Consider the following 23,185-nt stretch of genomic DNA (forward strand, 5'->3'; position numbering starts at 1 on the left):
CTAAATTTTATTATTTGCTATGAAGCACGAGTGGTTAACAAATGGATTTGAGATTCTAATAGAAATTTGGTATATTTGTTGTTCTTTCTAGTGATTTCAGAAAGGTTTTAACAATTGTGGTCATTGAAATGATTATAGTTTGTAGTGAAGACTTCTTGAAAAGAAATTGTTAAATGGGCACTTGCTCTAATGAAGGAGAAATTGATATTGAGATTCCTAACTATTTGCAAGAAAAATGGGATTCCATCAATTTCTTAGATAGGTAAATTCTTTGACCGACTCTCGATGCAGTTGAATCAATCACTGTTATTATTTTAATGTAAATATAAATCATATTTTAGTTGACAGTTTGGAATAAAAAATAAAAAGGTGGTGTACGAAAATGGGTTTAGAAGTTGGAATTGATGATGATTGACTAAGAATGATTTAAGTTGTTCTAGCATTTATTTTATGAAGAAAATGATTCTGTAAAAAAGTTATTCATGCCACGTTGATGATAAAACATGATAATTCTTCCTATTTATGCAATAGAACGATGCCAGTGGTCGAGAGATTGGGTAGTGCAATTGTTGAGTTGGAAAAGACTTGCATCCCTCAAAATGAATTCAGTACTGTGAGATCGTTTAACTCAACTAGAAATTTCAGCATTTCAATGCCATTGGTTATACCATTTGCTGTGCCAATTAAATACCAATTCTTACAATTTTAAACGTTAGGTCTCCAAAAGGGTTGAAGATTTCATTGTGATAATCATGATACTCATTGTGCTATACAACACAATTGTTTATACAGAAATCTTCCAGATGATGCATTTTGTAAATTGAAAACAATGTTATTAATTAATTTTGCATCTACGATATCAAATGTAAAGTTTCAACGAGTTCAACAAATTCCTTGCTCAATTTTCTTTCGTGCCAAATGTTTTTTTCTGCTAGTTCAGTGGTGAAACAAACAAAACGTTTTGCATCTCAAAGTAACATGAACTAAAAATCGTATACAATCCACCAAAGTTAAAACCTAGCAAACTATATTTTAAGGAAACAAGAAATTGTGAAACAAACAATGAAGTCTTCAAGAAATCAAGATACCAATCACAAATTGATTAAAGTAACGAAGAAAAGAAAAAAAATAAAACAGGTTTATCTCTTGATTCAAGCGTATCTATCATTGCATGAGCTTCGTTGCATATAACGATTATACAAAATTTAAAAATAAAGACAAAGATTGATGAGAAATAAATGTGGCGTGACTAGCGGTGCCTATTTATGATATTTTTTGGTTACAGAAAAAGTGGAGTTGCTCAAATTATAAAATGTAAAGCACTAAACTATGTAAGACTGGTATTAATCTAACTTTGTTGCTATGATATGAAACAATCAGATTTCTCCAGGGTGGACAATGAATTACATAAACTCTCGACTGGTTGCTGTTCAAAAAAATACTGTTTGCATTAGAGAATGGTTCCAACAAATTCAGGTCGTCATGTGAGAGTCATCACATAATAAGCGAAACATTTGGTTTGAAACTCTGATTGGTCAACTTGGATTGCACATTGGGATCTTAGAATCACTTAACATCGTTCCTTGAACCGAGAAAAAAGAACACCATTCTAAAATATGGATTAGACTCCAAGCATCTAATAGATGGTGTAAACCTCATGTTAAATAATTTAAAGTAGTGTTATAAATGAATGGGACTGACGAACTTGCCACTACAAAACTACTTCGTTCTGCTTCCATAACAAAATATTGCCAGGTAAAGCACTAGACCCTATGCATGCCCCAGCTAAGAACATATGTACGTGTGCATGCAAAACATCACAGGCAAATCCGTGTGACCATTAGAGGGAAGAAAAAATGAAGGCTCTTACCATGAGTACCGATCTATGGGGGATTGACGCTGTCAAATTTGAGCTGAATCCCCAAGCCAATACATAATTCCGAGTAAGAAATTAAATTATTGTGCATTCTACATCTCCATGTTTTTCATTTGGAAACCTTCAGCATGCTTGTCCCTGAACTGTTTGTCTGTATATCGGAAATGGCATGCCTACGAGAGAATCGTAAGAACGCATCGTTCCAATTCGATTGTAAGCCAACGGCAATTCATTAACTGATCAAGACTAACCTGCCAGTAGTATGCCACTGTCTGCCAAAGGTCATTCAAAACTGCATTTCACGCTTGATTTGATCCACTTATCTAATGTCAGTATATTCAGGGAATGTTGTACAATCATCAAGGTCTGAGATTAAACCAGTAACATAATCATGTGGGATCATTCCAACACCCTCCATTTCCCATGAACTTTCCACATTCAAGTCAAAGGCGAAACATGTGTCCACAGCAGTAAGTCCAATTTCATCTGTAGTGAATGAAGTGAGATCAAATCTCAGATCCTTAAGTGATGGCACCGACTGGACTATTGAGTCAGCCTGATGGTGATGCATTTCACTGGCATCAATTGAAGCTCTTTTAGACTTTGACCTAGAAGGCTTAGCAGAGTCAGATATGGAAGACTTCTGCTTTCCAGAGGATTGTATCCTGGATCCAGGTCGAGACCTTGCATCGCTGGTTGGGAATGCAGATGATGCCCATCCAGAGACGTCTTCTTCACAAATTCTTGTTGCCTCCCTGAGGAGTAGGGATAAAGGAGAAAACACCATTATCAGCTTCCCAACAGTAACCAGGAAAAAAAACGATCATAAACTAAGAACTCGGATAAAGAAACTTAATTGACATTATAGCTTGATTAAAGCACTCACACCAATTGTTTAAAATGCTTCTTTTGTTGTGTGAAAAGAGTAATGGCCAACAAAAGGCACTGACGGATTTATTTAATGCAAACAGAGTAACCAAGAGTAAATTATGACTGAAATTCAACCAGGCATGATGTAACAGCAAAAGAGCATATACTTTATTCGATAAATCATAAGTTGATAATGTAGTATACTGAATTTAGGAATTTAGTTTCAGCATAACAAGTAGACCAAGAAGAAAAAGACAAATGAGCAGATCTCACCTCATAAAGCAAAGATAGACTGCTAATTATATAAAAGCCAAGAAACAGATTACCGCAGAATTAAAATCACAGACCAATACCTAATTAAGTCTTCTAAGGATCAATGACAGCCCTACCAATTTCCATACCTAACATCAGTCCAGCTATTGAAGGATCCAAAAAGAAGATAAACAATTTTCTGATATATGACAAACCACAGAATAAACAATTACCATTGAATAAGTCAGACATATCATCCCCTCCCTCCCTGGAAGCAAACCAGCAATGGACAACAAGGGATGCAATTATATATCCAAATTAATGAAAAATAGATTCCTCAAGAAATTAGGACACACTATACTACTGAACCAAATGCCTGATGCGAAATTAACTAATTTTATCTACCAGTACTCAGTTTAGTTTCTTGTTCTTGCCTCTTGGGCCCTTATTTCAAGCCTTAAGTTGTTTTCTGTTCTGGACACTAGGCCTCTAACATCAGCACCAAAAATAAAAATACTAATTTACTATCAATATCATTCACAAGTCAAACCATACAACTAAAATCCATATTCAGCAATACCTGAAACGATTCTCTGCCATAAACAGACAAGTTTTAAAGCCATCTCCTGTTTGCTTACTTAAAGATGGTGTTGGATCAGTCCCATGTATTGATAAGTTTATAACGGATGGAAACAAAGCTAAGACATCACTCTCCTCTTTTGGGAATTCCAGAGTAATATCCAACTTATCAGCACTCATTGGCAAGCCTTCCCCTTGGTTAGGGAGGATGACTCTATCATTCACTTGCCCAGTTGTGGAATCATCAAGTGCAGCTGCTACTAACTTCTTACTCTGGACCAGATTTGTAAATGGCACCCTTTCAGAGGATTTCTTCAAGGAATTTTGCGAAGGCTGGCCCATGGAAGTAAAAAGACTCTGATCAATAATATAGAGACCATTACAGGTAGGTGTTGGATTTTGCCTGCGGTCAACATGTGATGCCACCTTCCAGGCAGATGAAAGCAATGCAAAAAAGTGCTTCTGCAGCAGCAACTCCCTATTTGCCTGCTCAGAAGCAACATTTAACAGCATCCGTATGTTATCCTGCCAAAAGACACTAGATATGAGAAAAAAAGTTTTTCTTTAGCAATTATCAATTTTGGGAAGATTAATGTGTAATAGGGATGGTCAAATATTTTCTACATCATAAATAGTAAATAAAACTTGTAATCTACTCCAAATGAAATGAAACCATGTAGATGAGGTCACCACCGCATGCAAAGTAAAAATATCATAGGCGTGAAATAGACGTGTTAAAACCTAACATTGCAAATCTAACCTCTGTAACTTTAAGAAGAGCCTTTCCAGAGCCAGGAGTGATGGCCTTCTCATTATTTGCATTGTCCATTGACAATACATTCTTCTGGAATAGTTCTCTAAACCGCTCACAGCAATGGACGGGATGTCGATATCTCCCCCTGTATGACCCACCAGCAGTCATGCTATTAAGAATATCGCTAACCAAACTCCAGTTAGGACCATATTCATGAACAACAGCGCATAATATAGCATCCTCCTGAGCCAGCCAAAAATCAGCTGATGGAATACAATCTTTGGACCAATGATTTCCCTTTCTCATTTTTTCTGGCTTTATCGTCCAGATCCGTTTTACAGGCATAGGAGTGATGGATATTTTTCCTCCCATCTTACCCCTGCCTGCTGTTTTCTGTTCCAAATCAACCAGACTTTCACTAGTCTTTGATTCTGCATGTTCATATTGCACAACCAAAGCATTGGATTCTAAATCAGACACATAAATGTCAGGAGGATCCCTCTTGGACTTTTTGGACTTCTTAAGTCTCTTTTCTTCACCATCAGTCGTCGCTTTAGATTTACGTTTTTTCTGCATGGATGAATTTGGAGACACAAATTCCAGACCAGTGATATCCTCATCATCTATGTTCATTGGCTCTGCTTGTGACTCTTCTTTCACAGGTTTCAATCCAGAAGTTAAGGATCCTTTCTTTAGAGATTTGAACTTTGCCTTCTTAGGTTTCTTTTTAGGTTTGGGCTTCAAATCCCCTGGTGTTGTCCTGTGGAAAAAAGAAAAATATAGCATTCTCAGGTATTTTCTTATTTAGGGTTTTACCTTGTTACAATACAAAAATTTTCATGTATTTCAAACCCTTACTAGTAAAACTGCAGAAGAAACATTCAAAACAAAGACGACTTTCTAAGAAAGTATTAATGTCAAAAACTCAGTTCCCACCAAAAACTTAGTTTGTATGTAGAAGAATATTACAATTACAAAGTGCGAAGAGCTGTTTTCATATGGATGTTAGATATAATTCAAAAGCAAGTGATGGAAAGGAGATGGTCAAAGTTCAGTGCTGGCCTACTTTTTAGAATCACAAGCTTCTTCCTCAGCTTCTTTCAGTCTAGCTTCATATTCAAGTTCCTCCATCAACTACAGGATCATAAAAAGCAAAATATTAATAGTCATTCCAAAGTGTAGAGCAGGAAAAAAATTCATAGCTCATCCAACACACCTGATGTTGAGCCAAGGCCTCTACTTGCTGTCGATATGCCATTGTTGCAAAATCAGCATCCCAGCCTATTATGTAGACCAAAATAGTGTTCAATCTAATAAGTCACAATTATGTCATGCATACAAACTAAACATCTTTTAAGACAACATTTGTAACAAACCATCTCCTGCATGAATCAACAAATATACCAAACCCTCAAAGCACTGGAAACCACCAATAAATCAAATTTTAAAATTCAGTGTAAAAGGGTAGCAACGCACCAGAATAATTTTTACACAGTAATATAAGGTTTCAATTGTAATGAACATATGGAGGAAAACGAACTATAAGATACTTTGTATTATGTTTTGTAGTTTCACGGACCCACTAAACTATGCTAGAGAAAAGTTATTTGGATACAATCATGTTCAATCACTTTTTCATGAGATCTAATATAATGTCATCAATTTTAACATTTATAAACAGGATAGCAATAATTTCAAATTTTATGAAGCAAAGGGAGCAATGTGGCGCATACTTTCATATACAAGAGGTTCCTCGTCTTCATCAATTTCAGCCTCCATCTCCTCCTTGTACTTTTCAATTCGATCCAACTCCCATTCTGTGTCCTCAATCCTGACTTCAGATTCCAAGGCTGTTTTATCTATAATTGGATCCCACAGTTCCAGAAAGCGAATGGCATATCGATCAATAGGGCGTAGCTCATTTTCAAATGCCGAGATAGCTTGTCCAGCTGCAGCTGCAGCTGCAGCCATCTGTTTGACATCAGCCAGCACATCAGCATCATCTTCTTTGACAACAACAGAGTTTGGTGGTCTGTCTTCCTTATGATCATTTCCATTTAGCACCAAGGCATTCTCTTTATTTAAGTTTGAAACAGATTCACCTAATTCTGCAGTTTCATCATCTTCATTTACATATTCATCCTCTTCAAGTCTCCCAATGGCTTCTTCGGTAAACTCCTGGTTGTCCACAGCCTCTTCCAGTTCAACTTTCTTCAAAGCCATGTAATCTGCCTCATCTTCAACACATTTCAGTGCAGCCTCTACATCTGCATTCGTTACAGAATCTTCCCCATTGTTCTGGTTTTTCTCCTTCAGCATATTTTTTATTGAAAGTGTTCTATGGCCTGAAAATAGTTCCATAGGATCAAGCTTCTTGAAGAACTCAGTATTATAACTCCCACTTTGTATAACGAGATTATCAAGTGCTCGCTTCTGATTTGCTTTCTTCAAAATATTCTCCTCAATTGTGCTTTCACTAATCAATCTATAAATATGAACTTCGCGTGTCTGACCAATTCTATGGCATCGATCTTGTGCCTGTTGATCCATAGCAGGATTCCAGTCACTATCATAAAAAATAACTGTGTCAGCTCCAACTAGATTGATACCAACACCCCCACTACGGGTTGACAAGATGAAAAGAAAATATTTGGGGTTTGTGTTAAAGCGTTGCATTAAGGTTTGTCTCTCCTCTGGTTGGGTTGATCCATCTAAGCGCATGTATGTATAGCCATATAAATTAATGAATGCCTCTAATATGTCAAGCATCTTTGTCATCTGGGTGAATATCAAAGCTCGGTGGCCTTCTGATTTTAATTTTCTCAACAAATTTGCCAGTTCCTGCAGTTTCCCACAGTCAAATTGTATAAGACGCCTATCAGGGAAATACACTTGTCGGCGAACAATTGCTGGTCGGATTGGTGACAGTAGTGGCAACAAAACTTCAGAGCATTTCTGCTTGTAAGATGGCTGCAGAAACACAGTTGTCTCACTTTTACTGCACCAGCAAACAGGAGAGGGTGCCCGTGCAGCTGGAATTGCAAACATGAAGCTTTCAACCACATCAGTCATCTTTTGAAATCGTTCAATGGGGGAGAGAACAATGTCAGCCAGCTTTGTTGAGTACATATATGAAGTAGGGTTTGCTTTCACCAGATGAATGTCATATACAGGATGCCTTAAGGTAACAAGATTCCTCAGAGTTGTTGAGTACATAGGTCTCTTTTTACATCTCAAGGAGTTCCACCATGCAATAGCTGTTGCACGTTCCTTTGCCTGTTTTAGCCTCTCTTCCCAGATTTTCCTTTGGATGTCTTCAAAAATGTTTGTTCCTTGCAACTTTTTTTGACAATTTAGTGGTCTAATTACTTCTAGCTCAACTATATCAGTACGCTCCATGATTGAGGTTCCAGGGGTCTCAATAGCTTGTACTTCATCACTTTCCCATGCAGTCATACTATAGTCAAGATCAGTAAATAAAAGACCCAAACCTCTTAGGTCCACCACTGAAAAGGGACTAGGCAAAAGCATAGAGCAAACAGAAGAACTTAACTGAATATCAATGCCACATATATCAAACGAACTTACAATAGGACGACCCTCAAATAGATCAGGATGATTGCAAACTTTACGAAGCTGCATGATAATACTAATCATCCCAAAAAAATTGGCACTTGCAAGAGTTGCTTGAGTCTCTGAGCTAGCAATGAAATCCTCATACAAATTCCGCTGCCTCTTTGATAGTCTACAATATATGACATGTTCATGCTTCATTGGAAGTTGTTTTTCCACATCTCGCTTTAGTCGACGGAGTAAAAAGGGACGAAGGACATTGTGCAGGCGGTCAACAACCTCCTTATTAATTTTTTCTTCTCCCTCTACCATCCCTGATATAGGATTACTAAACCAATCCTTAAACTCTTGATGTGACTGGAAAACATGGGGCATTAAGAAATGCATGAGAGACCACAGTTCCATGAGATCGTTCTGTAGTGGTGTACCAGTCAAGAGAATCCGCCTTTTTGAATTGAAATTCAAGAGTGTCTGCCACCTTTGTGACTTCCAGTTTTTAATGAGATGAGCTTCGTCTAAGATCAAATATTTCCACTTTTTGCGCTTGAAAACTTTGGAGTCCTGAATAACTAATCTATAAGTAGTTATGCATACATGAAATGAGTTTGGTTTTAACCATCCTTGCCTTTTAAGTTTTCGCTCCTTTGCACTTCCAAAATAAGTCAATATTTTAAAGGCAGGACACCACTTCAAAAATTCGGTCTCCCAGTTAAGCATTACACTAGTTGGTACCACAATTAAATGCGGACCCCAAATCCCTTTTTCACAAGCAAGATGTGCAAGCAAAGATATGGTCATAATTGTTTTTCCAAGACCCATTTCATCTGCCAAAATTCCATTCAGTCTTTTTTCATACATGGTGACAAGCCAATCCAATCCAATATGTTGATACTCACGAAGAGAGTACTTGAGAAGAAAAGGGAACTTTGTGCGCACATTAGTTGTGGAGAAGGTGTTTCCAGTAGGTTGTGCTGATCTTGCAGCAGCTGCTGCATCAGCTATTATATGCTCACTTTCTCTTTGATCCAAATTTTGTGATTCCCAATGTTCTTCTGTCTGGGACTGTGTGGTAGCCAGGTGTTCACCAGACTTTATATCTTCATCCATAGGAATGGCAGAATCCTTTTGCCCAGCATCTTCATGGACAGGAGAGTCTGAATGGTCTTCGGATAAAGCAGAAGCATAATCAGTTTCATATTCCCCATCTTCGTTGTCACTCGGGTCCTAACAAAAAAAGGGGGAGGGGGAAATAAAAATCAATGGACTAAGAAATGAAGCCATCAGTAACAATTAGAGGTGAATTCTGCTTACCCTTTTATACCTTGCAAGCAGTTCCTCAACAGGCATGTCACTCTCTTTTTGTAATAATGCAATCTACAAATAACAGTTTGTCATGAAGAGTAACAATACAATATATAAATATATATAAACCAAGCAGACTCGATAATATCAGTAATCGTATTCTGAAATAATATTGCAGAAGGATAGCCAGGTTAGCTCTTAACCTCATCCTTGGGATCTATTGCATCAACTCTTTCCAGTTTTTCCTCCTCTGATAAGGTTGTTTCATCATCCTGAACATTTTTTTAAAAAGTTAAGACATAAAATTGACAGGCAAACAACCAAGCTTGAAAAATGGAAATAACCAAACCGTCAAAAATAATTGATCAATTGATTAACAGTGCCAAAAATTTCTTCATAAAAAATCCAATCTAGCACAGTAATATCCAACAATCTATTGACTTCAAATTAGTACGGAACGATACTAAAATTTGACTACCAAAACCTTTTATAATGCATTTGGATTTGAAATATAAAGGAAAGGCTTGGTCTACCAGCATATCACTTCTTCATATTGAATCATTCAACTACTAGCTAAACCCCACTTCTCTCCATGAGCAAAGGCTTGGTGAATGCACATGCTATCAACACGCATAAGAAAAAAAAAATCCCTCCATAAAGATTTAGCCACGCCAGTATCAGCACTCAACTGAAAATATCATACTTGACGTGCCAAAAATTTCTTCATATAAAATCCAACAAATTATTGACTTCAAATTAGTATGGAACGATACTAAAATTTGACTAGCAAAACCTTTGCATTTAAAAAACAAAAGGAAAGGCTTGGTCTACCAGCAGATCACTTCTTCATATTGAATCAATCAACTACTAGCTAAACCCCACTTCTCTCCATGAACAAAGGCTTGATGCATGCACATGCTATCAACCGAAACTACCAACACATAAGAAAAAAAACATCCTCCATAGAGATTTAGCACGCCAGTGTCAAAACTCAACTGAAAATATCATACTTGACGTCTGACCATGTTATCATGTGGCCAAAAAATACAAGGTTTAATTGCTTCTTTTGTCTCCAATTTGGTTGAAGTGTGTCAAATTCGTCCCCCTTTTAGAAAAATGTCAATTTCGTCCCCATATAAAAAAAAATTGTATCAATCAAGTCATTTCCGTTAAATACAAATTAATGGTGTTAAAAACTTAAAGTGAGTTTTGAATAATAACCACTTCATGGGTCCGATCCCTGATTTTGCAGTGGATAAAGTGAGTTTTGAAAGCAATGATTTTTAACGGAGATTACTTGATTGACACAAATTTTTTCTATATGGAGACGAAATTGACATTTTTCTAAAAGGAGGACGAATTTGACACACTTCAACCAAACTGGAGACAAAAGAAGCAATTAAACCAAAATACAACAAAGCTAAATTGGGTATTTGTACTGACGCCACACTTGAGAAAAAGAAACTTGCGTCAGGGAAAATAGTACTTTAATCCTAGCCCAGAGACCTTACAGAGGTAGTGAGGTCCATAACAATTAGAAGGCATCACCAAGATTATCCATAACAGTGTGTGCAAATGTATTAAAATGCGCCCTTTTAATTTATATGCCCCTAGTCATACACAATTCACAACTTCATACATTATGCCAATGTCACAATTAAAGCAGTGTACATGTCAGAAACAACAAAGATGTAGCCATCGCTTTGTAAACTCTTTGAACTTTTTAGACATGCAACATCAGCAACAGAAATAATCCCAACACACAACTGACAGTGAAAACATCAACCATAAACTATAAACCACACTTTCATTGACGATCAAAACCAATTGAAACAAATTTAACTGTAAATGATAACAATTATATCCTCAAATATAATATTACCTTGTCTTCTGTGCCAAGCAAAAAGTCACCATCTTCCTGACAAATATTCAGAGTAGATTGTAAGGAACACAGCAAAAGGAATTAACAATAGAACATTTGTTGAAAAGAAAAAGGTGCAAGGAAAAGGCATAAAGAATGCTTGTCCCAAAAACCATGACAGTTGAAATTTGTTGGAAACATTTTACAGCTCATGTCAAGTCACCACTCAATTAGCGAGGATGACAGAATACTTTGATGAGGCTCTCAGATTGTACCATAATTAGTTACAAAGAAAAACCCTGATGAGTTGATGTTGGTGAAAAAATTATATCCAACTGATTAAACCATAGTCATCAATCATGGATAGCTGAGCATAGCAGCTAACTCTGAAAATGCCTAAATAGGGTAGCAGGAAGCACTATGACCGCAATTTTAAATATTTTAATACAAAATAAAGTTGTCTTATACACAAATACTTATAAACAAAATTAAAGAAACTTATGATAAATACTAAGACAACACTCAATCAGCATTAATCTTGAAGCAATATGAACATAGCAATGAAGTATAAAAAAATGAACAATTAGGGTTAAATTAATAGCAAAAGAGCAAAACAAATTATGGAATGTCGGAAGAAGAAAGACTGGAGCATGGATAGTCCTATAATTTGAGAAGGACTACAGGGCAAAACCAAGACAGATAACATTTTGGTGGAATGCTTTACCCAAATAAGCCCTAAACAATGATCTTCTAAAGGTAAAGTAGGGTTTTTAAGCCAGTATGTTTCAGTGCTACAATTGCTTGCAAAATCCACTACCTCGGTCACTGTTACAACTGCTGCTGAAAACTGCTCCACTATTTCAATCCCACAGCAGTGTTGGACTGCTCAGCTCTGCTTCCCACTATGGTGTGCTATTGACAACTATGATTAGAAGAACCATATTTTATTTAAAACTTCAAAGGCTGATCTCCATGACGATGTTCAATCTGTCCCTACTACAACTTTAACACAGAAATTTAGATACCTACTGCCAACACCATTTACTTTATGCATCCCTCTCTTGCATGGATGTCAATTGTCCACAAAACTACCTAATTCATTATTAGAGAACACCAATTCTACAATCTTACACTAAGACTTAATTAAGATGAACCATACAAGTTAAGGTGAAGATGAACAGAAACTTGTCCATAGGAGCCAGCCGTTACCAATTGGGGCACCTGAGCAAGCTGATTCTCCAGTGATTCATATGATTACATGCTAGAGCTTTTAGCATATATTAATATATTATATCACTTATTTTCCTCACAAGCAAAACCATAGATCACTAAGACATCACCATTATGGGTATGGTTGTACTTGTATCCTTCCCTACAATGTCAACGTCATTCAGATTGCTAATGATGAATCATCATTACCTGCACAAACAGAGACTGCTAGCATCTACAGTCCAGATAAAATCCCAGTACACGAACTTGTTATTTCTAAATGGCTACAGGTCTTCAAGCTTGAGGGTCAGGCCAATTTCCAAAGATGACCGAATTGTGGATCCATAGTATGGGACTTTAGCTTTTGAAATAAACAATTTTCAAACTTTCTAACAGCAGTGAAAAACTTACCTACACGTGATGTCTAACAGACCCAAAGGACTACAGGAGTATCTTATATTTAGATAAACAACTTCACTTTGGAGACACTTTTTCCAAAATTTGTGAGTTGCGGGAGACAGAGACAGTGAAGGGAGAAGATATACAGCAAGGGAGAGATGATGTGAACATATACCAAGTCATCAAAATAGTGCCCTCTTAATTCTCTGGTGGATTATTCTAAAACATAGTTGCTGCATAAATTATGAAGATGTGCTGTATAGAAGACAGATACATAGATCTTTAACTGAAGGAAATTAATTATAATGAGTACATGTTTGGCTTAAAATAAAATTAAGCACATTATCACCTCTTCATCAGTAAAATCATACGATAAATCTTCATTGGCTGTCTCACTGGGAACCTCCTTTAGATTTTCAGATTGACCTTCCTCATATTGAGATAGATTTTTTGTTGGTGCAGCAATATCACCATTACTTTCCTCCTGTTATTAAAAAATTAGCATTACACTAAGTCTTTAACTCGCTCTGCTAGTCAAAGTGGTAAAACTAAACACATACAACTTACACAACGTCGACCAGAGACCATACTGGAGTTGTTTGTACCATTTTTGTTAACAGATAAATGATCATCACCATTTTCTGCAATACATTAACCACGTACTGTGTCAGAAACAAGTATAACTAGTGCAAAGAAAATGGGGGCTCATACCTGATGCTAATATTTTCTTACCATCACCAGTTGTTCTTACTATTTTCTCAACATCTTCACTATGCTCTGGACTACTTTCTTTCATCACAGATTCTCCTAATTGGTAAATAAACAGAGGCATAAATGCTCCAATGGTTCATAAGGTAAGCACAATATATGTATAAGGTAAAGCTTTCGGTTTACTAGCAGAAAGGTACATGTTGCACTATCCTTACTACCACATATAACCATCTTCCCTTTCTTGTTCAATATTTGCTTCCAGAGATGAGAAACTGAGGATAACTCAGAATCCCAGAAAATAAAAAAGATAGTTGATACAGCAAATTGTCATTTCCTTCTATTTTTTATTCTAAAGAATTTTAAAAAAAAAATAAATCTAACCTTTCTCCCCTGCATAACGCTTGAGTAACTCCTCAATCGGAAGATTCATTTCATTGTGCAAAGCTTCCAATTCCTCTTGTCTCTCTTCTTTAGTAATAAAAGCCTCATCTTGCTCAATTGTTTGCTCGTCGTCCTCCTGCAAACAGTACCATCATAATCGTAAGCCCATAAATGGATTTGGTTCAATCTTCACCCATTAAAACACGAGAAGAAATAATCAAGGCATAAAACAAGGAGAAGATGTTCAACTTTCAAATGAAATTTGATATTGAGAAAACTTCAACAATGTACATGGAAAAATTAACATCGTTGCGACTACGACAAGCATAAAATATATTAAAGATATAAAATACCAGTATGTTATTCCTGGCATATCTAAAACATACATATACATTTGGCTAACTTTTAACACTCCTACGAATACCTTTCAAATTTCAAAATAATTAAATTAAAACAATTAAAATTTAAGTTATAGTGGGGTTAGAAAATAACTTGCCACATTCCCATGGAAATGTAACTTTCCCAACACCTTAGCAGGGGAAAAACTGTATGGACATGAGAACGTAACTCTCCTAGAAATAAAAGATACCCAAAAATACCTTTTTAATAACCATCTAATAATCATAGGAATAAATATTCTGACTTTCATATTATAGGGAATGCAGAAAAGATTCTGCAGAATAAATGACTCCATGATAATACATGAATACAACCCACTCTACTATACGTGATTTAACAAATTAAAATGAAACAGTATCTGTGGTAGTGGAATTCCACATATCCACACTATCCAAAAGTTATTACATTTTTTCAGTAAAACAACTAGATAACAGATTATTCCTTCGATTAATTCCCCAAAAATTTCACATTTAATTCTCCTTTACATGCAGCACAATTCTTGAATTATTATTTATTTCAAAAATAAGGACATCAGTCAAATAAACAATTAGCAGATTAACAAAACCATATTTACTTATTACATAATAATATGAACTTGATAATTAAATAAATATTAAAAAAAGTAAATTGGCCCTTTATGTAGGTTTTTTGAAATAAAAGTTGCCTTCACAGACCACATGCCCAAAACTTAAGAGTCTTGTTTTGTGACCGTGGGGTAATAACATAAAAGAATATTATTTGAAAAAGAATTACCGATTCATCATCAGATTGTACATCATATTCATCATCATTGTCGGCAGCATCTGATTGATACTCCACTACAATTGAATTGAGGTAAGTTAGAAAGAGCGATTCCATTTATAACTTCAACGATATGTCTTTCTACCTACCAACATCAGCTTCCTTAGGTTCATTAATAACATCTCCATGTGCATCTTTGCGTTGAATACTCATGTGATGCTCTGCAGAATTATTCTCTCCTGATTTATGAGCATCCACAAGATTTTCCGCCAGCATTGTTGAGTACCTGAAAACAATATATACTTAAAAGATAAGAACAATTAAATCAAATGGGCTACCAGGTTCCACAAAACATAAGTGAAAAAAAAAATTAAAAAGGAATCAACCTCTCTGTTTGCCCTAATAAAAACTCAAGCTGTTTGTCAAGTGCCTTTTTCTTCTTTTCATCAAGTTCCATTTGATGTTTGTAAAGAACCTGGTACAATAATAGATGATGAAACGAAGATCACCATATGGAATTTACAAAAAGTATGCCAACAAACAAATCAACTGAGCAAAAAAATATTACCAGCTTTTCTATTTTTGTCCAGAATTTCTTAACATCCTTAGAAATATTTAGTGCAACCTTTCTTAATCGCTGTTCTTCTTCCTGTACAAGATGCAGCTTTCATCACAAAACATAACAGTGGAGAATAAAAGAAGCACGCAATCATTGAATTATGCTTTCTGTTTATAATAATACAACCATAGCATCAATAACTAATGCAGGTTATCACTACTTTCATTTATAAAAGACAGATTGGCACCTTCATCTTCTTTTCACCCCTTGTAGCCTGATCTATCATGCCTTTGCTGGCTCTTAAAGCTACTTTCTTTGCCTGAGCTAATTTCCATTTCCTCTCTGATTCAAAATCCTGCAAAAACAAAGAACAGGATGTAAAATCATACAAAATAAAATATAGAAACACTCCACATTACAGATTTTGGAGGTGAAACTGGTGTGTACCTTTGATAACCACACCATTTCTTCTAAGACATGGTCCCAATGAGTTTTCGGTCGGCGAGGCTCCCGTGGAGCTTCAAGAGCCTGGACACAACAAAAAGTCAAACTTAGAGAGAAAATTGTAAAAGAAAAATATCTTCTTTTTTTTTTTTGAAAAATAAGCAACTAAAAACAACTCTCATTGAATGATTTCACATTTAATATTTCGGGTTATTCTAAGATTCACTGCCCTCTTTTTTTGCAACTCCACTTTCTGAGTGAATTACAGGGTAAACATCTAAAAATATAAATATTCTTTCAAGGATTATTAAAATAACAGCATTTGGTGAGGCTTGCCATTTCAGACTAAAAAAGACAGAAAAAGAAAATCCTATTTTAAACAGATAAAAAATAAAAAGAGGGAAAAAAGCAAGTCAACAGCCAGACATTTAGCCACCAAACTTAACCAAAATTTCAAGTAGGATTGACAACATGATTTTACAATCTTAAGTTAAATAAGAAAAATTGAAAATGCAGATACATTCACAAAATATTAATCATGTCATTCCAACTCAGATTATTTTAACATATCTCATCGCTGTACTTAATTGCGTCATTTTAGTTAATTAAGGTTGACATTTCTTTTTTTTTTTTTCTTATTTTAGCAAGATTTTTAATCCTCCCAAGTTGAACATTATCTTTCCTTCTGAGTTTGCAATCTTTTGGATGTGAAATTAGTTGCATAGTTTGAGTACACATTGGAATTAGATCCTTCTTACAAGGAGACACAGAAGATTGACGAAGATGTCACATCAACAATTAGAGTTGGTGTAGCAACAAAGAAACACTCCAAGCATAATTTCGTAAGTGCGTATCAAGCTCAAATTATAACTTTATCAAAATTGGGACATTTACATGTTGAATTTAGATGGGAAGAATTTAGAGTAAAAGAGAGAAATTAAGAGAATGAAAATGCTGTATTATTCAAGAGAATGTAGTGTGTACAAGTTTTGTATATATCATCCATATATACTGTCTTTTGATAAACTTAGTGAAGACTATTTTCCTAGGCTACTATTAATTAAGTGCAACTTCCTAGACGCTGATGAACATTAAATGCATGTTGTTGTGTGAATGTGATACACCATACATGAACACACTACTTTTAAAGTACATTAACTACTATTTTTCCAACACTAAAACCAACAGTGCCCCATAATAGTGTATTGAGTTGAACAGAAAAGGGTTCAAAAAAGCCAGAAATAAGAGAGATGAGGTGCACAAGGGGGCATACAAAAAAAAAATATAAGAAATGAATATTCCCAACACAAATTATGTACTACAAATGGAGGAAAAGATAATGCCCTTAGTTTATATAATTAAGGCAGGTGAGAAAAAAGAGAGATTCCAAATAAAAGTGAATCAAATGGAAGACAGACCGATTAAAAGGAGTACTATGAACCTAAGTTAGTTTTAGGACAAACCATTGAAGACATTACTCAAACGATTTTACTCAAACTTTGTTTTAGATAGACCTCAATGATGCTGATTAATCCATGTAGTTTATACCCAACACTATCAATACCAACAAGACAACTGATACGCAAAAGTTTCACCTTTTGTTACAAATTGGCATGGAAACTCATGTTCGCTAGTACAAGAGAAAAATGAGTAAACATAGGAAGGATCAAAGACAACATGTGCAATCAAGGTTATCAATGGCGGTATTCCACCAATAACACCACCATTGCAAAGCCTGTGGCACTGCCACTGTGTGCCTCCCTTCACAAATTGCCTAAGGTAGAGCAGTTAAAAATCACCATGTTCTGCATTATTACAGCACTATAACAGTTATTTACAACATTGACATAACAGAACAACATCCTGAAAGCCTCATGCTATAATTGATTTCATCACTCAATTTTCTTGATAAAATTCGTGTTTCACATTTACAGGTGACAAAAAGGTGTCACTGTCAAATGAACTCTGTATTACCATACATTTTTCTTTGCTGAAGAGTTATGAAGTAGGAAAGAAATAAAAATGGGGCCAGCTGAATATTGTAATAATGATTTGCTGATTGTACAGTAAGAAGAAACAGCATCAACATTTCACTTCCAAGGTTTTTCCCACGCATTGCACTAGCAAATATATGCTAAATCACAATACGAAATTCCCTTACTAACTTCAACTTTGTTCATCAAACCCAAGTGCAGTGTATAACTGTGACATGCAACCAACTTTTTCCCAGCCACAGTCATATTTTCTAAAAGGACTAATTTTTAAGCAAAGTCACTTCCAGACTAATTCAAGAAGAAAAAATCAAAAACCCCTTTTTTACCTTTAATAGTCTCAAACACCAATCAAAAAAGGTGTATTGAACCAAAAACTCTTAAGCTAGGATGACTGTAAGAGGCATATCAAGTAAGATTTATCGGAGCTAATTTTAATCATACAAACACGGATGATAGAGATTTTAAAAGGTCTGCCTCCGAGTATTTAACACAGTTGCTTACCCAGGATTTCAGTTACTGAACACTATGATATAAATTGGTTCACCTAAAACTAATCTTAACCATCTCTGTAATGATATCAAACAGCTGAGATTAATTTTCTCTTGATACCCCGTACATGTCCATAATAGGAACATTCTCTTGCCATACCATGGCATGGTTTGTTATCCATCCTTATCCATAAAGCCAAGGGCAAATCTCCAGCAACTTACGTTAACATACTAAAGCATAGCTAACATAATTATTTTCACCATATAAATAAAATATAAGCACCATTCGATACATCTACTGCATTTTAACTCCTGTAACCGTTCTTTTTCTGTATTAGTGAGTTTCAATCACCAGAAGTGTTATTTAAATAGTTTTACTCTATTCAACTTCTATGTTTTCCCGAATCTGAATTTCTTCTTTTTCTATACACCAAAAACAAAACAAACAGTTTAAAGGACCAAAAGGTCGACCCTCATAAGAAAAGGAAAAAAACCTAGCTAGGAAGAAATCGTATCCAGCACTAGATAAATCGTATCCAGCACTAAAATTTCATCCAACTCCAAGACTACCACACAAAACAAAGAAAAATATATAAATAAATAAATAATTTTAAGACATGCAGGCGGTAATTTTGCATTTCAGAGGAACTAGATAAAATTTCAATTTTCATAATAATTAATAAGTTTTTCTTTTTAATTTCTCAGCCAGTAACAACAGTATCATTCAAAGCCGGAATTAACCAAAATAAAAAAGCAAAAAAGAAAAGATTAAAAAGCCAAGAGACGACTACCGAGAAGACGAAAACGCGAACTAACCTTTTGCCGTTTGGCTCTGCTCTCATGATCAATCTTAGACCTGGGACCTTTGGAGGCCATCGCGGAAATCAAAACGCAAGCACGAAAAGTATCTGTTTTTCAGTGCAACAAAAGCTTTAAATCTTGGGCGATTAACCAGAGGCAATGCATGTAGAAAAAGAAACTCGTGGAGAATAGCTTTGCGGAGAAGAAACAGAACCTTATCGCGCGAGGAATTGCATAAATCGCAAATGGATGAGAGAAATAGAAGCTTGGGAGAAGAGAGTGAGAGTGGAGAAGAAGAATGGGAAGAGGAAAAAAACGATGAGAAGTGTGAGAATGGAAAAACCTAACGCAGAGGGAGAAGAAGGAAGAAGAAGAAGAAGGTGAAGACGAGAGGAGAAATTAGAAGAAGCCACGCACGCGAGGCGAGGTAGACAGCGTAGCTTCTTCACCTGACTTGGCCAAAACGCAGCGTTTTCCTATGCTTTCTCGGCCCGGAAACCCAAGGGCACTCTCTTTTACATTTTCCTTTTCTTTCTTTTCTATTATTTTACTTCTCTTTTCCACTCTATTTTAAATTTGCTTAATCTTATCAACAGTGAAATTAAAGTAACCAGGAATCCAGATCATTTACATAACAACTAAAATAAATTTTTCTATATATAAATTAAATAATGTTTTAATGTTATATTTAATATTATATTAACTCCCCTGTCATGTCTATTTGCATTTAATCATAAATCATAATATTTTTTTAAATAATGGTTTAAATATGTTTTTGATCTCTTAATTTTCAGTGAAAATTGAAATTAGTTTTTATTCAAAACTTTGACCTAATTTATTTAGTCTCTCAAATGTATGAATTTAGTCTTTTTAACCAAAATTTGTTAACTTTATTTGATGTTTCAAATGCATTTCTCAATTAAAATTGAAGCAAAAATGTGTCAAACAGTGTAAACAACCCAAATAATATATCATGAAACATGCTTGAAACATAAAAAAAAAAAAAAAAAACTAACAAAATTTAGTTAAAAGGACTAAATTCATATATTTCTAAAGTTGGGAGACTAAATTAGGCCAAAGTTTTGAAAAAGTTTTGAAGAGGGACTAATTTCAATTTTCACTAAAATTTAAAGGACCAAAAACATATTTAACTCTTAAATAATTTATAATTTAAATTTAGGCTTAATACCATTTTTCTGTCATAATTTTTAATGGTCTTAATTTTTTTTAAAATATGTAATCCTAAATATCCTAATTTGTGTTTAATTTAGTCCTTTTTACGAAGGTCGTTTAAATAGTTAACAGTGAAATGTCTGGCTATGCAATCAGTGACTAACATGTCATTTAACGGTTGACGTGGACACTTTAATCGAGCCACCATAGAGCTACCACCGCTATTTATCTTCACCGTCTAGCAACCACCCAGAAACACCACCCATGGCCATCTACCAGCACCTTCATCGGCACCGCCCGTGCATCTAACAACAACCACCACGAAACCCACTATCTCGAATCAAATAAACCTAAAACGAAAAAACAAATTCATGGAAAAATATCAAGAAAGCACCACTCCTAATCGTGATCACCAAAACCAACATCCTTCCAAAGAATAAATCAGATACATACTCCAAAAGAAAATTCCAAGTTCAAAAACCCTAACATTCCCAATCTAAACCCTTATCCCCCACTTCGTAAAACCCAAATTTGCAGTATATTCCAATTTACAAAAACCCCTAAATTGAAACCCTTAATCGCGAGTCCTGTTGTCAAGAAACCGATTGAGAACAGTGGGCTTCTTGTGTCGCGACGAAGTCGGAGATTGAACCTCTGTGGAGGCGCCGCCTCTACAACCCTCTTTGCAAAACTCCAACAAACCCATCATTCAATTTTTCTCTGGCGGCGCAGATGTAAGGAAGCCTTCCCCCTTGCATTTAGAAACCCTAATTTTTTTGGGTGGAGAAGGGGCTACCACGAGGCAGTCCCTCATTAACTGTGTCATGTTTCAGTTAAGACAGATCAACAATTAAATGACATGTCATTCACTGATTGCACAACTGAACATTTAGTTGTTAACTCAGTTGCAAAAAGAACAGGAATTACTATCTTTGCACTATACTAAACATTTTAAAAAAAATTAACATTTAGAAGACAAAAATTGGGACCAGTATTAAGCTTAAATTTAATACTAATGTTTGTTTTAATGATTAATTGCTTTGAAAACATATTTTAACCATAGAGTATTGTTGGAATGATATTATTATTTTTATTTATTTTAAAAATTAAAACAAATAATTATTTATTATAACTTTAGAATAAAAAATTAATACGCCCTTTATTATTATCATGGATTATAACTAAATTATTAAATAGGACCAGATTGCTTTAATTTTGAACAACTTTTAAATATTTTTTCATGACCGCTGTGGATAAGATAAGGACATTATGTCTTATTAATATATGTATAATATATATATATATATATATATATATATATATATATATATTAATAAACAGAATTTATTTTATAACTATTTGTTTACTGTTTTAGTATATCTTCTATCAATTTTACTTTTTATTCGTATACCATATTTTTGTTTTCATCTATTAAATTCCGTAAATATTTTTATAAACTTAATTAGTTATTCCTGATAAAATTACATGTGATAAAATTATAATTTTTTTATTTTATAAATACATTTTTTAATTTAATAATATTTTACTTTAATAATTGTAATTAAAATTAATATTTAAATTTTTTATCAAATATATGTACGTGTGTATGGATTTGTATTAATATGTAAAGTTGTAGCTATTAAATATTATTATTTTAATTATTTTTTATAAAAGTATTTTTGTTTATACTTTATTATAATCCTTTATTTATTTATATATAGTAACAGAAAAATTCAAATACAAAAGCATGAATTTAATTCTGTACAATAAAAAAAAAGTTGAAATTAAAGTAATTTCAGTATAATGATCCTGATAAATTTATCATTGTTTGTAAAAAGAATAAAAAAAACAACTTTCACTAATTATGGTTCAGAATAATTGAAAATTAGATATTTAATGAAATAAATTTGTCAAATAAGATAAGACAAAAATAATATTTAAAATTAAGAATTGTATGATAGTAAATATTTTTATAATATTTTTTTTAAAATGTTGTAAGACTTTAAATTTTCTACAAAAACTATTTTACTAAATATAGTAAAATGGATTTGTTTGACCATTGAAAAAATACGAAATAAAATAAATGTCACATTGATTATACTAATATAGGTTTAAGATATTTTAAAATCAAAATTCATAGTTTTGTAAATAATTTTAAAATTGATACTACATTTAAAAAAATTTGTTTTTTCTTAAATAGGAGGTGATTCGAATGTGTTTTTTCTTTTACTAATATAACATTTTATGTGTTGAGCATTCTATAAAAAAAATCATACAAAAATGGTAATGATTAAACAAGTCAATGCAACATATTTGACATATATATATATATATATATATATAGGTTTGTTAACACGCGTAAGCTTATTTTTCAGTTTGTACGTTTTAACAAGGTGTATCGGATTATAGTAACCCGCAAACCCTTACTCACCTCCCTCATTCCTCTCAATCCTTTCTCTTTCATCTCTCTCACTCTCTCACTCCAACATTTTCTCTGTCATCCCTACTGTTGCCCCAATTGAAAAAAAAATCAGAAACCCTTGCCTAACCCTAATCCACCTTCCTCACTTATCCAATCTGTTTCTCTCTCGTCTCCATACTCTCCCTCAGCCACACACAACAACCCGCGACATCATAATTTGTTGCTCTTGCTCTGTTCGTTCATTTGGAGGATGTTATATCTTTTCCTTTCTTATTATTATTAAATTTAATTTTTAAATTAAATCATGTAAATAAAACCTTCATAAATTAATTAAATTTTCATACATCATTTACACATCTACACCACATTTCATTATATTTTTAAAGAACAAGATATT

The 23,185-nt window shown here is 34.2% G+C and overlaps 1 protein-coding gene across 4 annotated transcripts; it reads right to left on the reverse strand.

Annotated features, from left to right (window-relative positions):
• Positions 1-1,228: 1,228 nt before the first annotated feature.
• LOC106771917 (protein PHOTOPERIOD-INDEPENDENT EARLY FLOWERING 1) lies at positions 1,229-19,740 on the reverse strand. 4 transcript variants are annotated; one of them, XR_001376538.2, is made up of 22 exons: positions 19,408-19,740; positions 19,209-19,300; positions 15,914-15,994; positions 15,714-15,821; positions 15,476-15,556; positions 15,294-15,382; positions 15,057-15,193; positions 14,920-14,984; positions 13,768-13,903; positions 13,387-13,482; positions 13,243-13,316; positions 13,025-13,159; positions 11,089-11,124; positions 9,410-9,478; positions 9,216-9,278; positions 6,065-9,128; positions 5,548-5,612; positions 5,398-5,465; positions 4,338-5,091; positions 3,579-4,102; positions 2,128-2,631; positions 1,229-2,049 (listed from the first exon to the last, which is right to left on the reverse strand). XR_001376538.2 is itself a non-coding variant. In XM_014657967.2 (21 exons), the coding sequence occupies exons 2-21, from the start codon at positions 19,266-19,268 to the stop codon at positions 2,196-2,198; spliced, it is 6,120 nt and encodes a 2,039-aa protein (XP_014513453.1). In that variant the 5' UTR covers positions 19,269-19,300; positions 19,408-19,740; the 3' UTR covers positions 1,229-2,195. The 4 variants fall into 4 exon arrangements, 3 of the variants coding, with proteins under 3 accessions (XP_014513453.1, XP_014513452.1, XP_022640403.1); XM_014657967.2 differs by having other exon boundaries at positions 1,229-2,631; positions 13,408-13,482; XM_014657966.2 differs by having other exon boundaries at positions 1,229-2,631.
• Positions 19,741-23,185: the final 3,445 nt, after the last annotated feature.

This window comes from Vigna radiata, chromosome 8 (assembly GCF_000741045.1).
Source record: "Vigna radiata var. radiata cultivar VC1973A chromosome 8, Vradiata_ver6, whole genome shotgun sequence".
NCBI lineage: Eukaryota > Viridiplantae > Streptophyta > Magnoliopsida > Fabales > Fabaceae > Vigna > Vigna radiata.